This window comes from Etheostoma spectabile, unplaced genomic scaffold, assembly GCF_008692095.1.
Source record: "Etheostoma spectabile isolate EspeVRDwgs_2016 unplaced genomic scaffold, UIUC_Espe_1.0 scaffold48, whole genome shotgun sequence".
Taxonomy (NCBI): Eukaryota; Metazoa; Chordata; class Actinopteri; order Perciformes; family Percidae; genus Etheostoma; species Etheostoma spectabile.
In genome coordinates, this window is record NW_022605618.1 from 11,163 (window position 1) to 33,597 (window position 22,435).

A 22,435-nucleotide genomic window follows, 5' to 3' on the forward strand; every position below is an offset into this window, starting at 1 on the left:
CACCTGTCTATCAAACTCTAGGCTAGTGGCTCCCAAACCTTTCTGCGGGGCCCCTGTTTTGTAGATACAAATATTTTCAATATTCCCCCTTGCCCAAGGAGAGAGCGAGAGATCTGTACTATGTCTAATCAGACTGAGATTGACTGCTTAGTTCAACACTTGGACAAAATTGGATGGCTGTTAAATGTTCTAAATATAGGCTACACAATATGGTCCCGGAATGTGATACAAAACTTAGGGAAATGTAATTTAAATATATTACTTAAGGTACTTTCTACTCCCTCCCTTGCCGGTCTGGGAGAACGCTACAACTCATCACTCCCTAACTACATACTTAATCAAAGAGGATAGTTTTAAGAACCCAGACAAGGAGCTAATTCCACAGTAGAGGAGCCTGATAGCTGAAGGCTCAGGCTCCCATTCTACTTTTAGAGACTCTAGAAATAAGTGTGTCCGCCCTCAAGGATCCACATGCACAGTGACGAGTTTAATCCCAGGCCAGTTAGCTTTGTGACTAGCCAGGAGGATGATGTGTGTTAAATGTTGAACAACAGTCAATGAAAAGCAATCTCATATAGCCTCCTTTCTTGTCCAGGTGAGATAGGTGGTGTGGAGGATGTGTGCTATGGCATCTTCCGTTGATCGGTTGGGACGATAGGCAAGTTGTAATGGGTCCACTGTGCTTGGTAGGGAGGAGCAAATGTCATCCCTGACCAGAAGTTCAAAGCACGTAATCACTACAGAGGGGAGTGACACCGGGCGATAGTCTCTCAGGCAAGCTGGTGTTGTTCTCTTGGAATGATGGAAGACTTTGTGAAGCACGTGGGTATGACAGACTGAGCCAGTGGCAGGTTGAATATCCTTGTGAACATTATTGCTAGTTCAGCACAAGGTTTATGGCCCCGCCCGTTGATGCCATCAGGACCTGCCATTTCTTGGTGTTAACATGCTTAGAAGCCCTCCTGACGTTGTGCTCAGAAAGAGAGATTTGTGTGTGAAGTGCACCCACCCATCTATTAACCTCAGCTTCAGCTGTTTCTGCGTGGTTGTTGCTGATGACTTCAAAGTGGGCATAAAATGTATTGAGCTCACTTGCTACAGACGCATCAGCACTTCACACAGAAGAGGGGGTTGATTTTTCATAGTTCTTAGACCTTGCCACATGCTTGGGTTGCAGTCCTGAAACTTCCGTTTTCTTCCCGTAGTATCGTAGTACCGTTTTGTCTCCTTTACTGTACTGCGCCGGATGTATGGCTTTATCCTCAAAATATACTTTGGCCGTCGGAAGATGCATGAGACCGTCTGTTGCTACTTACAGCTTTACTGGACATTGTAAGCTTAATGATAAGGCATATAGAAATAAAATTTGTGAATCACATGTTGATCTAAATATGGTCGCAAGGAGGAAGAGATTCAAAAGGTGACTTTTTTAAAACTTTTTGTCCACATGTGGGTGTGTGTCCAGTTGCAACTTGCTAGTCAGAAATGGTTGGCAAGCAACCTCTGGTGATCTCAAGTGCTCACAAGCAGCTTATCTGTTAAAAAAGGCATGAAAACACTAAAAAGGAAAGGAAATCGTGGGATAAAATAGAGGATAGAGCATCTCTGATTCACACAGATCACTAGCCCACATCACCACCTATGTATGCCTCTGAATCGGTTTTCAAAAGACAGACAAAATATCTGCACACTCTACTGATAGCTCCCACCAAATTTAGATTTGTCAGATATTTGCCTTAAGTTTGTTTGTTGGTCCAGCACCTGTAGATGTTTTTTGGATGTGTGTGCGGTATACTCTGTTTGCCTCTGAATCTGTTTCACCTTATGTTTCCGTCTATCAGGTTACATCGAAGCTTTGGTTATCCCTGCGGGAGCCAGGAGGATCAAAGTTGTGGAGGACAAACCCTCACATAGCTTTCTGGGTAATGATGCATTTTGTTTTAGGGTCCTTGAGAAGGATTACTGCTATCGTCACGAACACAATACCATGTTTCTTTGTAAACGTTTGGCAGCTGCTACAGTGTATACACACAACTACTTTAGTACTACTACGCATTTATATGATTTTATGTATATTTGTATTTTATCTGCATGAAATTAATATTGTATAATATTTCCCATTCTTCTTTTGATTCCCAACCGCAACTTGTCACTCCCTCTCTGCTCTCTACCATAGCTCTGCACCCTGAGATCTCACAGTGTCTTGTGTTGCACACTCATGCTAACTTTATTGTTCAACATATGTGACAAAAGCGTCTCGTTTTCACATGCGATAGCCTAACCGTACGTACACACCGCCACCGACTTGAGCTGCAAAGAAGCTCTGGCCGCCCCGCCAAGCACGCTGGTCAAAAAGTACGGGAAGCTTTTTGACGCTTTGGCCTCTCGGACGTGGCGGCGTTCTCTGGCAATACACTGCCACTAGAAACCTTTATAAATTAAGTATATAATGACAGAAGTTGTATTGTTAATTGTTCACAGCGTAGTCTGTTAGCAGTTCGCTCGCTCGTTAGCCGCTGAGCCGCAACAGCATGAGCTAGCAGCCGCCAGACTAACCTAGTGAACCCTCACTGTGAGCGGACCATTAGAGACCATGTGACCGGCAGCTAACGTTAACTGGTCCCTGTGTACAAACAACATTATATTATAAACGATAGGTAACCCAGCAACGGCAATTATGAGCTTGTCCTCAGAATTAATGTTTTGGTAGGAACGAAAGTTTACATCATATGTTTGTCCGGGATCAGCCAGCGCGAAGGACATCTATATTCCGATTGGCGGCTGGCGTTAGCCGCTGCTTGCCGCTGAACCGCGTCATAGCTCATAACCATAAAGTTTAAAAATGTCAACTTTCTGGTTGACGCTTAACATGCTCAAAACGCCCAAAACGCCCCAAACGCGGCGCCAACAGATTTGCCGCTCCTTGCAGCTAAGAGAACTTTAGATGCTCAAGTCGGTGTCTGTGTGAATTTCCTGTCACTCAGATAGATAGCGACAAGGTTGAAAAGCGCCAAATACTATGCCCATAGCAACGGCTGCCAGATACGGTATGGTTGATTAGCACATGTTTTGGTGTCTGTACGGATATGTGTCTGATGCCATGCCTGGCTAACTCACTTTGACAACAAGACATAATTCCCCCTAGAAACTTTCATTTTTACATTTGTCTACTAATTAAACAAATTGTTAGGTGTTGTTTCTCCCTGCATCAAGTCTTCATGCTAAGCTACGCTAACCCTATCCTGACTCCAACTCTGTGATAATAAACAGACATGATGATAAACATTTAGCGTTTCTCAAAACATTGAATTATTCATTCTAAATGACATTTAGTAAAAGGACACTGAGTAGTTGTCACTGTCTTTACTGTTGTAACTTCGGTGTAAACACTACAACTTTTTATGATGAAACAAACCGAAATTCCACGAATAAACACACACTCAAACAACTATACTTTACACACATTGGTGTCTGGTGATTTCACACCAGATAACCAGGTGTGACATAACTTAGCAAGAAAAGATCACACATCGGCAAAACTGGTGTTCATTTTCTCCCATTAAACACAGGGTTTGTGCGTGAAAGTGTTACCTCTGACCTCATGTGTCTTGCTCACAGCTCTACAAGACTCCAGTAAAGGGTCCATCAACAGTGACTGGAAGATCGAGCTTCCAGGAGAGTTTCAGTTGGCCGGGACCACGGTGCGCTATGTTAGAAGGGGACTTTGGGAGAAGATGTCTGCCAAGGGACCCACTAATACACCCTTACACCTGATGGTAAACACATCAGTTTCTCTGGTCAGATTATTATATCTCAAGACACCCTGCTGCTAGGGATAATGCTTGTGTGATGACTGTTTATTTAGGGATCAATTTGCTAATATTGCCTATACTGTAAATTAGATATGAACTGGTTAGTTTTGCCTACACATACTATTTTTTTTGACTAATATATCATTAATAGTAGGCATCTGTTTTTTGTTTGTTTTTTGTCCACTGGTACGTGGGCTGTCCTAATAATAGTAGCAGTAGTAGCAGGCCCTATGCTGGATACGATACACTCCTATTTGTCTATATCCACGACATTACGCCTCTTGGATTGCTCCGTTGCCAACGGAAATTTGGATTTCACCCTTTTCGGCCAGGTGTCCATTACCTTCTGCTTTCTTTGTGTTGAAATTCTAAACTGTGGTGGATTTATGAGGTCTATCTGTTCAATCTAACTTTTATGTTGCATGACTAAAACAACTTTTGAACAAACACATTCCACCCAAACAAGTTTCTTCCCGAGGTTATTTTGCCGCAACACTGGCTCTGTCTAGGCCTTAGCACCGCCCGTGGCAATTGTGATTGGTTTAGGGAAATGGCAATAAACCAGAGCACGTTTTTCTCCCATCCCGGAATGCTATGTGGACTAGCAGACCCTCCTTTGAAGTGCTGTGGAGGAAGGTGTGGAAAAGCAAGACTACGCTCATATAGATCCCATGTGCTTTCATACAGGCTACACACTGTCAAGATTAGGCTACTGTTCATGCAGGAGCCGCTAGAAAGTGTAATTGTCAAAAAGTAGAAAAGTGGATACAGTGTTGGGTTTCCCAAAATAGCCTAAATGGGAAGCCAGTGTACCTGGTGTGTTTACAGCACCAGTGCTCAAGGAATATAATATTCGGTGCCACTATTAGACCGGAGGTCCAAGGTCCATGGAGAAATCCTTGTAACTCTTGCATGGGAAAACCAAAAAGGGTGGGGTGACATTTACCATGACTTACACTGTACATGCTGCCGAAACCAAGACACCTCTCTTAGCAAAAGTCATTGATCCAACCTGCTTCACTGCACGGCGCGTAACTACCCGATCAGGTGTTTTGATGTTAGTAACAGTGCTCTAGTCCATGTTCCACATACTGTATGTCATCAACAAAGCTAGACCTCTCAATAACATTCCCAAGGTTCTTGAAAAATACCACATTTGTACAGTTAAAGTGTGTAGCTCTGGCCAAGCTAGTTGCCTCAGCACTTCTCATTGACAGAAGTTAGAATGCCTTTTCATGAAGCTTAAAAAACAGGACCTGCAATGTTATTCTCATCCCATGACTGGGAGTCATGGGTTTTTAATGTTGTACTCCACTTTAAGTAGATATCATGAACTGTAAAATAATGGATTTAGCATCTGTGTCGTTTTGAAGCCAAGGGTTTGCATTTTGAACATTGCCGGGGGTTTGCATTTTTACTGTTGTCATCTTGGTAGTCCCCAAGATGGCAATGGCCCACTGGGGACTCTGTCCTCAGGGACTTCAGTCCCTCTGACTTCGCTGGCAAACGGCAGTGAACTGAGCTTCAGAGAGAGCCGGGGATAAGAGCGAGGAGGCAGGTGCCAGATCTGTACAGACCACCGGAACAAAAACACTTATGGAGAAGCAGCCAGTTGAATAGGCGGTGTTTCTATGTGACACATTCACATAGACTCTGCTATAAGAATGTGGCCATATGCAACCCTAATCTGGTCTGAGTGATCTGATCCCAATGCCTTCTTCTTCTTTTATTTAGCTGACTTTTTATTCAAAGCCACTTCCAACAAGTGCATTCAATCATGAAGGTCCAAACGCAGAACAGCAAAAATCACATAAAAAATATGCTAGGTTCAATTAAGCCAAGCTATAAAGGGCCCCATATAATTTATTATTATGATTAAGTTATTATAACCATCATCTTATTAGCCAAGGTGCAGCTGGAAGAGCTGTTTTTTACCCTGTGGTGGAAGGTGTTCAGACCTTCAGCTGTCCTGATGTCAGTGGGGAGCTTGTTCCACCATTTAGGAGCCGGGGCAGCAGGGACAATGACTCGTCCATTTTGCTTTCCTTACTCCCGTGCAAGAAGGGCAGTTAAATGCACTGAAGAAATGTTTGGGTTTTTTAAACATTTGAGTCTATTATATACTGTATACCAAGGCTGCAAAACAGGACCAAGCAGTGCAGTCATCCCCTGCTGTGAGGCTGTAGTGGAAAGCATGTAATCGCAACTTGGCTTGGCACAGGCCAACCCGGTCCCATTGAAAATTTCTAGTCGTACTGATTTAACTGTTTAATTGGAAGCCACTACTGTAGACTCAGCTATGTTTGCTTACTGCTACCCTTTGAAAATGAGTTCTGCAAATAAAAATCAACTTAGTAAAGGTTGGTAAGCTTTATGTACAGCTTCACTTTTCTTTAAACCCCTCTCTGTCATGTTTCCAGGTGCTGCTCTTTCATGACCAGACCTACGGTATCCACTATGAGTACACAGTGTCCCTGAACACCACTCAAGGCAGGAGCAGTGAGGAGCCAAGGGAGCCAGAGTATCTCTACATCTGGACGCACAGCAGTTGGCAGGACTGTACTGTCCAATGTGGAGGAGGTAACACACACACACACAAACACTGGGTGCGATTTTCGGGCGGGGGGGGTTGCATAGGCTATCCCTGCCTCTGCTAAATTATCTTGATTAAAAAAAAAATCCATCCCCCCTCAAAGTGATCAGTGCTTCACCAATAGACAACATTATCGATAGAAGCGGCATACCACACCGGGAGCGTCTCAGAAGCGTAGCGTCTTGCTGCCCGACTTGCAGATTTTGTTGTCTACAAGTACTTTACAGAACAATCGCTCTATGAAGCTAGTATCTACCTTCCACTACAAGTACTCCTGTAATTAAACTCCATGCCTTCTCTTTTCTGGTATTGTCCTGATAAAAAGGATCTGTGATGTCTAATATGTTTTTCCACCTCCAAGATGAATCTCTTCTCATTTGTGGTGCTGTAGACGTGACGTATACGATATTGGGGGGAGTACGGGGGTGTTTTGGCTTTCTGAACGCCCCGCAGCTCCGCACATACTTCTAGAATAATATCAAGCATTGACTTGGTTTGAGTTAAAACACTAATCCCCTTAAGTAGTACTACCGGGACATGAGCACCCATTTCCTGGGTGAAAGTTTTGTGTTTTGTCCCTTTTTACTTTTTTTGGAAGTCCACTCTCCTGCTTGTATCCAACATAAACATGGATACATGTAAACATGTATCCAAAGATTCTTACTAAAGAGAATCTCTCTCTCTCTCTCTCTCTCTCTCTCTCTCTCTCTCTCTCTCTCTCTCTCTCTCTCTCTCTCTCACACACTCCCACTCCCACGCACACGCACACACACACACACACACACAGTCTGAAAACCAACGTTGTATTTAAAAAAAAAAAAAAACAGGAGAAAATACAAGCACTAGGACCACGGGGAAATGGTGCACAGTCAAGTTCCCAGCCCCCTTTCCAACTCCCCCTCCTTTGTGTTGCCATTCAAACCAGGTGTTGATACATAGACTGTATTAGTGGATTGCCCCCTGGTGGCTGACTGCAGTATAGGTCATAAGCCCCGCTCCAGAGTACAGTTCAGATTACGCTGATCAGTTTAGTTGATTTGATGTTATAAAAACGGGATTAGGGTCATGATTGACAGCTGGGATTGACTTGCGATTGGTTGGGTGGGAGTATGGGCGGGACTTCAATACTGCGGCTCCACCGCCGTAGTTATGACAAGATGGCCATGTTGGGATACATCCGGGAGTGTTATTTTTTTACGTGATTTCAAACAAGCAGAGACTCTACCACTGTGCTTCTTCATTTATTGTGTGTGTGTGTGTGTGTGTGTGTGTGTGTGTGCGCGCCTGCGTGCATGCGTAGGTGAGAGGAGGACAGTGGTTTCCTGTATGAGGATAGTCAATAAATCCATGGAGGCTGTCAACAATAGCTACTGTCAACCTGAGAACCGACCACACCCCCAAGTACGACTATGCAACTCCCATCCCTGCCAGTACCGGTGAGACACACACACATGCACAGTATTTAAAACACTAAGATAAATACATTTACCTTTAATAACAATACACTTTAACGGTGATGGAAAGTGAGCATGTCGCTGTCAAACACCCACTGATATGGACAAATGATACACTAATTATGACAGGTCTGCTTCAGAGCTCTGTGTGTTTGTGACACGACGAGAGGAGTCTGACTTTAGGCTGATTTTAGAGGCAGGCTGTAGGCTGCCCACCCAAACACAAGTTAAAAACAGTACTGGTATTTTCTGTGCTATTTTCCATTTGCTAAGGAAAGGAAAAAAAAAATCTTAACTTTTGATTGGGTAGGCAAAACACGTTGAGACGGTTGAGTCAAAATCGCTGACACTTTCTGGTCTCAGAAATAAGGGAGGAACAGCCTATGTTTTTTTTAAAGTTTTCATTTAGTGTTTTTGATATTTTTAAAAGGAGGTAAACAATATAATCAGCTGACAGACAGCGAGAGCGGCCCTGATGAGAGAGATGATGATTCAATTCAATTCAATTTTATTTATAGTATCAATTCCTAACAAGAGTTATCTCAAGACACTTTACAGATAGAGTAGGTCTAGACCACACTCCAGAATTTACAAGGACCCAACAGTTCTAGTAGTTTCCTCCAGAGCAAGCAACAGTGCGACAGTGGCGAGGAAAAACTTCCTTTTAGGCAGAAACCTCGGACAGACCCAGGCTCTTGGTAGGCGGTGTCTGACGACCGGTTGGAGTTAGAATGAAGAGTGGCAATAACAAAAATAGAAAAAATAGTAGTTTGTAGCAGTTCTTTGTAGTAGTTCATGGCATAGCAGGACACTGTGGGCATTACAAGGCACAGCAGCATGATGTGTTGTCACACAGACAAGCTATGTGTGCTCATAATAGGTTTGGATTTAAAAGCTGTCTGTGAAATCGTATACAAGTCTGTAAATTATGTGTAAGGTTAAGTTCAATTTTAATTGCATGGTAGTAAAGCACTGGTTTTTTTTGTTCACTTCCTATATTTGGACTGGATTTGGGTCTCCCTACGGTGGCCGACAGGGGCAAACACTCTGCAACTTAATGAAACACGTAAATAGATAAAACACAATCAAATTAAGAAAACATCTTCATAAATTTAAAACAATAAAAAAACACACGTGCAGCATTGAGCAAATACATACAACACAACCACATACACAAACAATGCTAAAAAGAAAAGCACACCAACCCCCAAAACAAATGCAACAAAACAAAAAGCTGCATCCAGGTTACACAAAGGAGGTTCTCCAGGACTCTAGAGGGAGCACTAAGTGGAACAGCTGGATTTTTTACCCCACGGGGAGAGAGCGCTCTGCTTTTTTATTACCACAAGTTTACAGACACGTCTCTGCTGATTATCATCTGGGACCTGAGACACACCCACCAAACCAGAGAAAACATATCTCAAATATAGACTTAATATTTACAGGCTGTGATCTTAAAGCAGTTGCACACCGTTTCACACCGTTCTGAGAATGAACGCTCTCTCTCGCTCTCTCTCTCTCTCTCTCTCTTTCTCTCTCTCTCTCTCTCTGTGCTCTCTCCCCGTGGGGTCGAAGATCAAGCTCTTCCACTTAGTGCTCCCTTTAGAGGCCTGTAGAATTTCCGTTGTCTAATCTGGATGCAGCGTTTTTTGTTGCATTTGTTTTTGGGTTTGTGTGCTTTTATTTTTTGCATTGTTTTTGTATTTGCAGCGTGTTTGCTAAATGCTGTGAATGTGTTGTCAAATTTATGAAGATGTTTCTTAATTTGCTTGTGTTTTGTCTATTTTTTGTTTCATTAAGTTGCAGTATGTTTGCCCGTTGGCCACCATATCTCACCTAAAACTAACCGAACTCTAGTGTGCTTGTAAACAAATCACAAGCCTTGTTTTCAAGGGGACCAGAGTTTGGTTGTTTGGTCCGCACCAGAGTTTGAATGAGCACAACACAACCAAGCAAATATGTTTTTCTTATTTTAGCTCTACATACACGTAAATCATCACACTTCATTTGTTTTGTCATGTCTACAAAAGTTGTTTCCAAAGTATGTCTGCAGTAAACGGGTAAACATTCTAACGGCATCTTTTCTGTCTGGTTCAGACCTCCACCGAGTGAAACATTCAGACCATAAGCTAATGGACTGTAGCTAATGTATGTATGTATGTCTGTAACACCTAATGTTTTCCACAGGTGGGTGACAGGAGAGTGGGGATCCTGCTCCGTCACATGTGGTAAAGGTGTTCAGCAGAGGGACGTGGCTTGTGTTTACCATTTTCAGAATGGCTCACTCATCCACACCAGGGATCTGTATTGCCAAGGAGGAAAACCTCCTGTTGTGCAGGGCTGTGAGGGCCGCCTCTGCCTCACTTTGTGGGAGGCTTCAGAATGGTCCAAGGTATGTCACCCACTGTGCTGATGTTATGTGTAGACCATTGCAGTCTCTGGACCTTGTTTCCTATTAACAATTTAGAATGCTCTTTAATTCTTGCACGTTTCTCAAGGCAGCACTTATGAAAGAGGCCGGGCCCATGAAAAACAGCTTTAAACACATTTTCCAACTGGATTAGATTAAGGACAGAGATTTACAGGCCTTTACTTTTCACTAATTTCACATCAAACGGCACTTAACAAAGAACATAAGATGCAATTCAGTGAGCAACAACTATAAAAACTAGAAAGATGTGTTTGGTTCCTTCTACGTGTTCCAGAGCTTTAAGGGAACTTTGGTATTACTCAACCCGGACCCTATTTTCCTATGTTTTTGTGCCCAATTGACTGATGGGAACAACAATCTTCGACATTGGTCCAGTATTGAGCTAGACTGCTGCAGTCTGCAGCTGTGAAATGAGCTGCAATGGAAGTTATAGGTCAATTGCGCATCTTAAATTTACGTCAACTAAAAGTGCTGTTTTATTATTCTAAATGTCTGTGACGATTATGGAAAGGATCCCTACAGAGATGGACCTTTTTGTTAAAGAGTACGATCCTTTGGACGGTGCTTGAGTGGTTACATGGCAGCCTGTGTGAGGCTGCTGGCAGCAGTGGTCAAGCTTAAAACTGGACTCATATCAAAAAATGTTGTTCCCATCAGTTACTTACACAACATTGGAAAATAAGGTTTTCTTTTAAGATGCTCTTAGCCCCATACAAGTGTAAATCATGATCATTTCTAAGGTTGAATGTTCAATTGTTCCCACTGAGGAGTGCACGTATTCCCGGTGTGGGGTGTGTGAGCCATTGCTTTTGGGAAAAAACCCTTAGTTATAGATAGATTTTATGGTCATCTGAGACAAAATGCTTTGGGGATGTGGGACCCTAATATAATATTTTTGTTTTCAAGATATGAGACTTTCATTTTCCCAACATTTGGGAATTAGCCACACTTCTTTCACTAAGCGTTTGGTGTATAAAACATTCAGAACAATGTGAAAAAAGGTTTCTTTTTGGATATGCAGTACCGTTTTTTTCCTGTAATTTTCTTGCCAAGTCTCTCTGAATTCACATATTCCTTTGCTGTTATAAACCCAGCAAGTGTTGTTTCTTTGTCTCAGCTCTTGAAAAGGAGTAAAGCAGAATAAATGTGTTCTGATGCTTGCATGCTCAGTGATGTCTGCCCAACAGTGAGCTACTGTCCAAAGGTCGAAAATACAGGCAACAACAAGGCCCATGTTTATTGCAATAAAGGACTAGTAAAATGAATTATAAAATTCTGTCAACCAGACCCCTCCTCATTAATAAGCTATATCAGTCTTGTTAGCTTCTTCCCACTGTGATAATATTGTGTTTTCCACTCTTTTCTACATATTGCTCCATCACTTCCTCCAGTGTTCATCGGGCTGTGGTCCAGGTGTTCACAAGCGCACTGTGTCATGTACAAACCCCCAGGGTCTGTGTGATCCTCTGTCCCAGCCCACTCAGGAGGAGCCCTGTGAGGACTACTCCAGATGTTACGAATGGAAGACTGGAGACTGGTCCAAGGTATAACCCCATGGTTCATATATTGTTAAAACCTAATTAAGGTTAAGCCAGGGATTAAAGTTCTCTGTCACTACAAAGAATTTCCTTCAATTTGTAAGGCAACTACAAATATTAGGTCCGTTGAATGAATTTTATATTTGTGATGTTTAATGTTTACAGACCTAATTGTGTTTTTGAGAATTTCCAGATGCGTCAGCGAGGAGTTTTGCTTTGTTTATGCTGTAGCCTAGCTACACGCTTGTCTCATTTGCCCGTTTGCTTAAAAAACACATGCCTGGAGGACTAAAGAAAGTCCAAAATGTAGGCTAGGTTATTGTCGTGCATTAAGGGACTGTATGAGGATGAGGACAAAATGTTTCATTATTAGTAGCCCTTGAATAAAAACAGTGAAGTCTTGCAAACTTAATTTGATAGATTTGACTTGGTGTTAAATTGCATATTAACAAAGAATCCCCCTTTAAACACTTTTGGCCTGAAGTAATTAAATAAAGCCTTTCTACAATATGATTGCTGCAGTTGAAAAGAACAGCAATGGTTAGTCGATGGTACCGAAATATTGTTTTGTTTGTGAGGAAAAGAGAACACTTGCAATACTCCCGTTACTTTGCTGTTTGCATCTATCTATCTGAACTATCTGTATAGGTAGATGTGAACAGTTATGACTTGGTCGGAAAAAGGTAAAAATATTTTTTTTCTTCACTTTAATCCCTGGGTTATACAAGTAAAACACCTTCACACTCCACTATGTTCATTTCTAACAACTTACTCAGTATTCACTCCCCAAGAAAAGAAAAAAAAAAAAAAAAAGAAAAAAAAATATATTATAATATTAAAATAAACTTGTTTTGGCAGGATATTATTTTCCTTTAATACAAGTTTGTACTTTTGGCCAGTTACAGTATGAAAAAAGTTGAGAAATAAGTAAAAGAAGAACAACAGTTCTAGGAACACAAACAGACAGGTTGGAAACAAACTAATATTTCACCAAGATGACCTAAACCCCTTAATTCAAGGTCAAACTAAATTAGTTGATCCGTAATGATGTTAATAACCCTTCATTGTACAGAAACTATTTGCTCAACTACAGTAAATACAATTAGGTCAAAGCTGAAGCAAGAAGTCTGTAAACTGTGCTGGATGTTTACAACAGACCGCTCACATGGTGGAGGTTGGTTTCCCAACTGTCTGATCATCTGACGTTTGACTTCTTTTCAAGAATGTGATGATGATAAAAATAAGATCCAAGTTGTAATAATACTTAGGCCTGCACGATATTGGAAAAAATGTTGACAGTGGGATATTTTTCTCCCTGCGATTATATATTGCTATATGAAAAAAGAAAAAGTAATTTTTAAAAGATGACATAAATAGTTCTATCTGGAAATAATAAATCATTCTCGACTACTGCGGTAATTTGTAGGGAGTGCATCTATTTAGAATATAAAAATGAAAAAGGAACTTTCCTAATGTGAACCATTCTTTGTTGAACTTTAATGCTTTACAAACACCAAAGCAAGTAAGCGCTGTGACTGACCTCTTCTGAAGTGGTTTTGGAGAGGGACATCAGGTAGAAATACGCTGGTTGACTAGCATGACACCGTTGTATGCTTATAATAATCAATCCAGGCTAGCGTGTGACTGCATGTTGCTTCCTCTGAATTTCAGGTTGTGGTCGACTAGCGGGGCCAGCTCGTTAGTTTGATAAATTGATCAGACCTGCATGTCACACGCACTAGCAACAAACTCCAAGAGCAATGTGATATTTTCCATAAAATCATATCTCAATGCAAATCAAACCAGCTATTAAGCTAACTGAAATAAAACCATGCCAATCTCTATGTATGGTGAAGGGTGTGTGATGATGTGGGGCTATTTTAATTCCAAAGGCCAAGGGAACTTTATCAGGATGCATAGTATCCTGATCCATGAAATAACTGGCCTTTTAAAAGTAAAAATCTGCCTGCCTCTATGGGAATTTAACATAGGGGTGTGTATACTTATGCTTCATCAATTTTAAGGAAGAACATTTATTTACTTACTTAGAAAATTGGTGTCCTTAAAGATTGGATTTTACCTCATTTTTTAATTAAGGTATTAAGATTAAAACAAAATGTTATTCCTCTTTTTAGTCAACTTAAGCATGGGCATGTAAACTTATGAGCACCACTGTACAGCTCTGTGTAACTCACTTCAATTATCCCTTCAATTGATTGCTGATGAGGGCCTTGCTCAAGGCTACCTAAATTTTATTGTTTTTGTTCTAAATATGTGCATTTATCACGGGTCTAAGGATATCTCATAACTACAGCTGTCTGTTTGTGTATAAACAAAAACAAACCTGAATTACAAAAAATACATCTAATACCTCTTAAAAAGATTGTTTGGATCTTTTGAAGTGGGGTGTATGAGGATACTTATCTTCCGTTTGGAGAAGCAGGCAGGAGTACCATCACGGAGGCTAAGCAATGTCCGGCTCTGGACGGGGGCAGCAGCTAAACACATTTTAGACACCTTAAAAAGGCTCACCTGAAAAACTATATCAGTTTAAGTGTACACTATATTTATAATATTTTTCCGACATTGCCTTGGCGTCAGATAGGCCTTTCTGACGGGGAACGGAGCCCGTCTTGCGTGCTTCTCCAGCCTAGGGGGGGTGGGCCAACCTCCATTTACTTTACATAGGTAATAAGCAGCTTAGACAACCCCACTTAAAAAAATACAAACTAGGCCTTTAAGATCACAAAAAAAAGTATGTCAATTGTTTAACCTGTACAAAAACAGAAAAGTGACCTGTGTCAGAAGTGAACCCTGTGATTGGCTGTTTCAGTGCTCATCATCCTGCGGGAAGGGCCTGCAGTCGCGAGTGGTCCAGTGTATGCACAAAGTGACTGGTCGCCATGGTAACGACTGCCCAGTGACGCTGAGACCACCGACCTACCAGCCCTGTCATCATGGTACCTGCAACGACAAAATCAATGTGAACACCATCACCTCTCCCAGGCTAGGTGAGACACTTGTCCCAACTCTGTTCTACAGGGGGGGTTAAGGGTTAGGGTCGCCCTGTTCATTAGATTATAATAAAGACCTCCGACCAAACACACTGTGGAATAATGAGCAGCTTCTCATATTAAAGGATCATATGGGATCATGCATTTGTGTCTAATAGACTGAGCTGGTCAAAAATCTTTGAAATTGGTCCAGTATTGAGCGAGATCACAGTGTCGAGTAATTGTGCAACCTCGATTTTTATTAAATGTTTTGCTACTGACAGGTTATGATTGTTATTAAGTGTCATTACACATTATTGACCTCACAGGGTGACTTGTCGTAGGCAGCAGTGTGGATAGTCTGTTGATTCACTCTCCACAATGCTGTCTTTGGATAAAAAGTTACCTTGTGAGATCAATAATGTTATCAGACACTTTTCATAACACTAATGTGATCAGACACTTCTCATAACACTAAGAGTAGCAAATAAAAAAAAACTTACAAATCGAGGATGCACAATTGCCCCATTAAGTTACATTGCAGCTCGGTTAACGCCGGCCCATCATTGCGAGCTTGCTCAATACTGGTCCAATTTCAAAGATCAGTCTATTAAACACAAATGCATGGGGAAATGGGACAAGTTGAAAAAGGCAGGTCATACATGCACACACACAGAGATACTGAATGCGGGACTTGTACTGTGCGGTACTAACAGTTTTAATAGAAATAGTTTTAATTAATTAAAAACATTTTGAGTACTTCTAAAACCAACACCAAAACCAACATTCCCAGCTCCAAATCACTAACAGCCCCTAAAAAAAACATCCAATAGCTACTCGACAAAGATGATGTCAGCAAGAGCATTAAAGCATGTTGAATAGGTCAGGATCCCAGGAATCCAATTTTTTTTGGAACAGTGGAATTGCATCTTCTAGGTCCGTTGTAAATGTAAATATGCTGTATTTATATAGCACTTTTCTAGTCTTAACGACTACTTGAAGCACTTTTACATTATACAGGTAACATTCATCATTCACACACATTCATACACTGTGGCCGGGGCTGCCGTACAAGGTGCCTCATCAGATAAACACTCACACACATTCACACTTGCTCCGATGCACAGCATCAGGGGCAACTGGGGGTTCAGTGTCTTGCCCAAGGACACTTTGACATGGGACTGCAGGGCCAGGGATTGAACCCCCAACCTTCCGATTGGCAGGCAATCGCTCTACCACTGAGCCGCAGTGTGTGATGCCCTGTGGCCCAAAAATACTTTATGATGCAGCACATTAACTTGCTGCCTCTCTCCTATATCCCCACAGCTGCTCTGACCTACAAATGCATGGGGGACCAGTGGACGGTGCACTGTCGTGTGATCCGAGAGAAGAACCTCTGTCAGGACATGAGGTGGTACCAGCGCTGCTGTGAAACCTGTAGGGACTTTTATGCCAAGAAAATACTGCACAAGAGCTAATGACCAAATGCACCTACTTTTCCTCTACATAACGCTCCTTTTTGTAAATGTTTTTAATATTGTTAATGTTTCTACTGTTGATGAAACTTATTGTATTTAAAAAGAAAAGAAAATGGCAAGTACACATAAATGTACATTTTAAATGGGCTTATAAACTTCTACATTTAATAAAGACTTGAACATTCTTTTGCTGTACACCAAAAAGCAAAAGAAAGATGGGGAGGTCTTTATTTGCACAGAATGATTAAAAATAAGTCTTTGGTTTTGAAGTAGACTCTAGCTTAGTTTCCATCGACTTGTCAATCAAGTTATCTGAAGTCTGGTAAAAAAGTTCCAACCATCCAACTGCTTTAAAGTAAATAAAAACTTGTGTGTGATAATGTCACATGCTGTTTTGCGATCCACTTGATACATTTTATGGTGTTTCCATTTATTTTCACTCTGAATCGCATTCAACATTCAAGCTGACATTTGCGTTAGATACCAACTTACAAATGAGTAATATTGTACAAGTTGTAATAGTGCTAGTGCTATGTGCCAGCTGATAGGGACTTATCAAGCTATATAATAAGACAACAACGATGCTATCAACACATTGCTATGATGATGCAGATACATGTAAAAACAGAGGCGGCCTGTGGTGTGGGAACAACAGCACTCCAAACAGTTCTGGAAGATTGTGGTTTAGAGACACCTTACGGAAACCCTTTGGTTGAAGCATTTTCGGATTTGACCTATTGTCATTTTATTGGCCCATCCCTTGACCCAGATAAGCCATGGCATGAGATCTTGCACTGTAACCTTGTGCCACAGATGTATTTAGCAACAGACAGGACTCATGTCCTGATTAGACCCCCTGCTAAAGGCTGCAGGGATTTTGTCAATAGACAGGGCTAGCCATCCGTCGTACTACAGGCGACAGTAGACGGTCGTTGCATCTTAAGTACATTTGCATCGGCACTCCCGGTAGTGCGCATTGGGCGACAGTCTTCACTACTTCCGACCTGTAGCCTACAGGTGCTTGTGTTTAACCATAAAATGTCCTAAAACTTAATTTCAATTCATTATTTATTCGTCAAGTAATGTTTGCATAAGCCGTATATTAATCAACAGAAATTCCAATGAAAGTTTAACTTTCAGTTGATATTCATGAACTTCAATTGGTGCTTATTTCATTTGAGTTTTTTTCCAACATTTGTTTTTTAAACTTAAAGCAGCATTTGTATGAGATAATTTTATATAGGCTTAAAAGAAAATGTTCGGTATTTTAACTGTAGTTACAGACAAAATTGCCATTTTATAATTACGGGGCAAAGTCTGGGTAATGAGCTGCCAGTACCTTTTCTGTTATTTTGTGTAATCATATTCTTATCAAATGAGGTTCCATGGTCTAATGTGTAATTTTAGGTGTTCTTGATTTTAGGGGTTCTTGATACGAAATTGTTTGGGAACAACTGTTTTAGAGAGCCACGACAACACAATGATCCCAATAATAACTATGTAATAACCACTATATACAATGTCATGCTTTTCAAAAATAAAGCAATGACATTGCTATTAATGGCACTGCCTAATAATTATCTTTAAATGGTTGAACATTGAATACTTCCTATCAGCACTGAATATCTGTCACCAACAGCTGCTGTTCAAAGTCATTATCACCCTGTCAATCCTTTCTACACGGTCATGGTGCTTACATGCCTCTGTGTGTGCATCAATCTTTTCCCAGGGGATGAATGGTGCTATCTTATGACCTGTTTCACTGTTGTGGAATTCAGCTTATAATCAATGAGTATGTTTACATGCACACTAATATTCCACAACTCTTCATAATATGACAACATTCTTTGGATATACTGTATATACAGAGCATTCAGAATATGAGTCTCAATCAGGGTTTTTACCACAGTTTGTGACAGTTTACGACCTCTTGCCTGTTTGGGGCTTAAAGGTCAACTCTGTGCCAAGCAAAGAGCCAAAAGTTTGCAGGGCCGTGGTAGAGATGCATGGCCAAAACAAAAGGAGCAATACAGCTACTTTTAAACATTATGAAAGACTGGAATATTATGTGCATATAAATGTAGTCGGTCATGGTCCTATTGTCATTGTTAACAGTTATCTGCTTTTGTATGTTGGATTATTTAATAACATTGCCTTTTTATTGAGTCTTTTTGCCGATGTATTGCAAATACCCTTAAGTATTCCTGTACTGTACTTTGTTTTAGTTGCACATGAACTGCCATTACATGTATTACATGGTGCTGATTTGGAACTGAGTAAACCCTCTGTTACTACAGTGATTTGACCATTTGTCTGTTGTTCTGTGTAGTCACACAGATATGTACTGCCATCCACTTCGTCTGATATTCCTTTATGCTTATTCTTTATTTGCTGCATTCTGAGCAAGAATTCTATTTTAAGTCTACTGTAAAGTGATTCTCTTATTTTGTTAATAGATGTAATTAACATTCAAAATCAAACCTATATGACCCAATTTTAAAAGGTATGTGGATTTACAGAAAACTTAGATTGGACAAATAGTCTTGCTAGCTATCTGGATTTACCCTACAGAAATCTGAGGAGCAGGTAACATGCTAATATTATGCTTTTCCCCTTTACTTTGTGTTATATATTTTTTGTGCATGTTATAGGTTTACAAAGTGAAAAAGCCCAAAGTGCCTCCCCCAAGGGGACTTACCATCTCCCACAGAAAACACTGTTCACAACCTGCTCCAAACAGCTCTATTGTAGTCCAGCCTTTACTTCCGGGAAAAACGCTTGTCACTTTGCATACCTTTATTACATTATAAAGCTTGGCTACAAACTAATTTTTTTCTATTTTTGTTATTGCCAATCTTCATTCTAACCCCAACTGGCCCGTCAGACACCGCCTACCAAGAGCCTGGGTCTGTCCGAGGTTTCTGCCTAAAAGGATGTTTTTCCTCGCCACTGTTGCTTGCTCTGGAGGAGACTACTAGAACTGTTGGGTCCTTGTAAATTCTGGAGTGTGGTCTATCTGTATAGTGTCTTGAGATAACTCTTATTATGAATTGATACTATAAATAAATTTGAATTGGCTAGCTGCTGGGGTAGCACACCCTCATACTCTGCTTCTGACTAGCAGTAGTCCTTACCTAGGAACTTTGCATGTGCGACTCCAATAAAAGATGGAAGAAAAGTGAGATGACTCACTCGGTAGCTAAAAGAGCGCTCAACACTCATGGTGAAAAAAGGAGCTGCAGCAATGAGCATTATAACAAAATATGGTGTTTTTGGAAAATTAAACCATGTAAACCTTTTCTAGTACAACCTCTAAATACAATTATGAACCAGAAATTAGTATATAAAACCATAGTCCTCATCAATCCACTGGAGTTTAGAATTACAACACAAAAAAGCGGAAGGTAACAGACATCGGTGGAATATCCGGCCGCGAAGTAATCCAAAAGTGGAGTGTCGTGGATATAGACTACCTTAACCCTTTATGGAACAAATGGACTACGTCACGTTTTACATCACACGTAACTGGAAGTGAAGTAACGTTTGATTTAACCAAAACCATCTATTTCTAAACTTAAGTAGTTTTGTGCCTAAACCTAGCCCAAATGAGACCGTTACCTGTTACGGGAGGTGACAGGAGGAGGACCCAAAACAGAGTCGAGCAGGCGGGTAGAACGTCAACAAAAAATCTTTATTATAGTTCATGAGAAAAACACAGGAAAAGCCAAGTCCAATACACAGGAATCCAAAAAAATCCAAAACTAAAAGCAGAGCAGGGCAAGGCAATCACAAGGGAATATTCCAGGGGAGTACTCACAGAGAAAAAACAAGCGGAAGGAACGTTAAAACACCAGGAACGCAGACACATGCAGCACAACGGGCTCGAGGACAAAACTAACGATGCAGTACTAGACAAAGGGAACATAGGGGGTTTCTCAATAGTGTTTCTTCTATGGACTTGTGTCCTTGTGTCCTTGTGAAACGTCATGTTTGGTGGCCAAAGTACTGACCCAATACACAAGTTAACATTTCGCCAAGAACAGTTAAAATCCCCGGATGTGATCTCGACACGCCATTTTACCGAGGATACATCGGATGGTAACTTGTGTGAACTTGGCCGGGCAGGTATCCCAGCATTCAATTCGGGTGTAAAGCGCTTATGGTTTCCGGTACACATATTTTCACATTTACGTCTATTATTAAATCAATAATTCATTTTAAGATGTTTTAAGGCGAGAAATCAGCGGTGTGGATTTTGAATATAGGCGGTTCAACGAAAATTGATGGTGAATTAAAAAGCCTTCGAGTTTGAAAGCTCCGCAAACCCCGGCGGGCGAGCTTGCTACGCCAGCCGGGAATGACTCTCGCGAGCCGGTCAGTCAGTCAGCTCACAGACCCCTCTGGCCCCACGTCTAGACAGACCCCTCTGGCCCCACATTTAGACAGACCACTGCAGCAAAGCCAGGTCCACAATTGTAAGATATTTTAAACAAGTTTTTCCGCTGTCATATATATATCTGTCCTCCTTATCCTGGCTCTCCTCCCTCTCGGGCTCCTCTTCTGCCTCTCGGTAACGTATACAGACGGCAGTGACTAACTTTACCCAGTCCATCTATAATTTTAATACCTATTTTAACGTTTCTTTTATGCTTTCAATTAAAATTGAATCCCGAACAATGTTACAAGGATTTTTTCCCCGCCGTTGTGTCGGTATTTATATAGTTATTGGCCCGTGATACTTAATAGCACTTGAAATGAAAACCTGGAAGACTGAAAAACAAAACAACAAGGCGGTGTGAAGGGTGACCGTCCTTGCTTTATTATGAATACACACATCAAAGCTAACTATAAAGTGGCAGCCCCCTCTACGCTGGGGGTGTTGCGCAATAACAGGAAGAACGCTTCGTCTCAAAACTGTCAACAGCGTTTTGTGTTCTTCTGAACTTGCGAGTTCAGTCTTCCAGGTACAACCTGCAAGTACGGTCTCCCAAGAACACAAGTCCGTTCTTTGCGTACTTGGTATTGAGAAACGCCCACAGAGGTTAAATACAAGAGGTAATGAGATAATGGGGAACAGGTGAGACAACAGGTGAATCACATTAGGGCGGGGCTGGACAATCAGACAGGCAAAAGTAAAGCTAGACAAGACAAGCCAAGACAAGACAGGAAGCTGACTACAACAATAAAGCAGAAGGTAGAACAAACAGATACGGGGGAACAAGACAGGACCAGTGACTCAGGACCACAGAGAAAACAGGCAAAAAACACAAGGAGGCCAGAGAAAAGGGAACATGCACCCAAACAAAAACCCCACACCACAACAGTTAACGATGTGTTTAAACTGCGAGTTACGTTCTCTGGTGTAGGTGAGGACCTATTTCCTGCCACACTCAGCTGCTAATTTATGAAACGCTCCTGTGGGTTGTTTTAAACGACCGATATTGTTGTATGATTAGTATTACAGTAGGAGTAAACAAACAATTAAATGCCCTTACAAATCAGTATAATTTATTTGCAAACAGATCAGAATTGTTTATAGGTGTTGATATTTTTTAATAATTATAAATTCCTCTGTGAAGCATCCGTTACTTGCAATATTAATATTTTAGATGAAGCTAAAGTATGAAGAAATCTTTTATTTATTGATAAATAAAGGGTTGGAGGTAAAGTTGTAGTCTGTTTTTTATAAGTTGTTCCTACCTATCAAAAAGTGAAAAACAATTGTTATTAAGCATATGGCCCACTGATGAACGTGCTTGTATTTGCTGCTTAGCCAAGCAGTGTTGCCAACTCCTCAGTAAGGAAGGTAGCTATTTGCTGGCCTAAAAGTTGCTAAATGACATCGCCTAATTTGCATAATCAGCCATGTGCATGTAATTGGGATGGACACTGTCGGTACACGATCCGTCCTGCGCATGTGCAATATGTTAGCAAGTGCAGATGATAATCATAATGTACGAGGATTTACCCGGGATTTACGGCACTGCACAATCTGTTCCACAGTAGCGGTCTGCTGTTAGCCTTCACCGGAAAGTTAACGACTTTAGTTCAGCTAACAGCTAATTGGGCTAACCGCTAGCTGAGACAGCATGTAAAAGACCCTCAAATATAATATATGTCAGATATGGTTCAACAG

General features: G+C 41.1%; 1 protein-coding gene across 1 annotated transcript; it reads left to right on the forward strand.

The window, feature by feature from the left end:
* Positions 1-801: 801 nt before the first annotated feature.
* Positions 802-16,356, forward strand: LOC116686799 (A disintegrin and metalloproteinase with thrombospondin motifs 17-like). The gene is made up of 9 exons (XM_032511850.1): positions 802-826; positions 1,842-1,922; positions 3,619-3,776; positions 6,233-6,392; positions 7,706-7,841; positions 10,047-10,251; positions 11,682-11,834; positions 14,662-14,839; positions 16,148-16,356. Exons 1-9 carry the CDS (start codon positions 802-804, stop codon positions 16,297-16,299), a joined length of 1,248 nt encoding a protein of 415 aa, XP_032367741.1. The 3' UTR covers positions 16,300-16,356.
* The last annotated feature ends 6,079 nt before the right edge of the window (positions 16,357-22,435 follow it).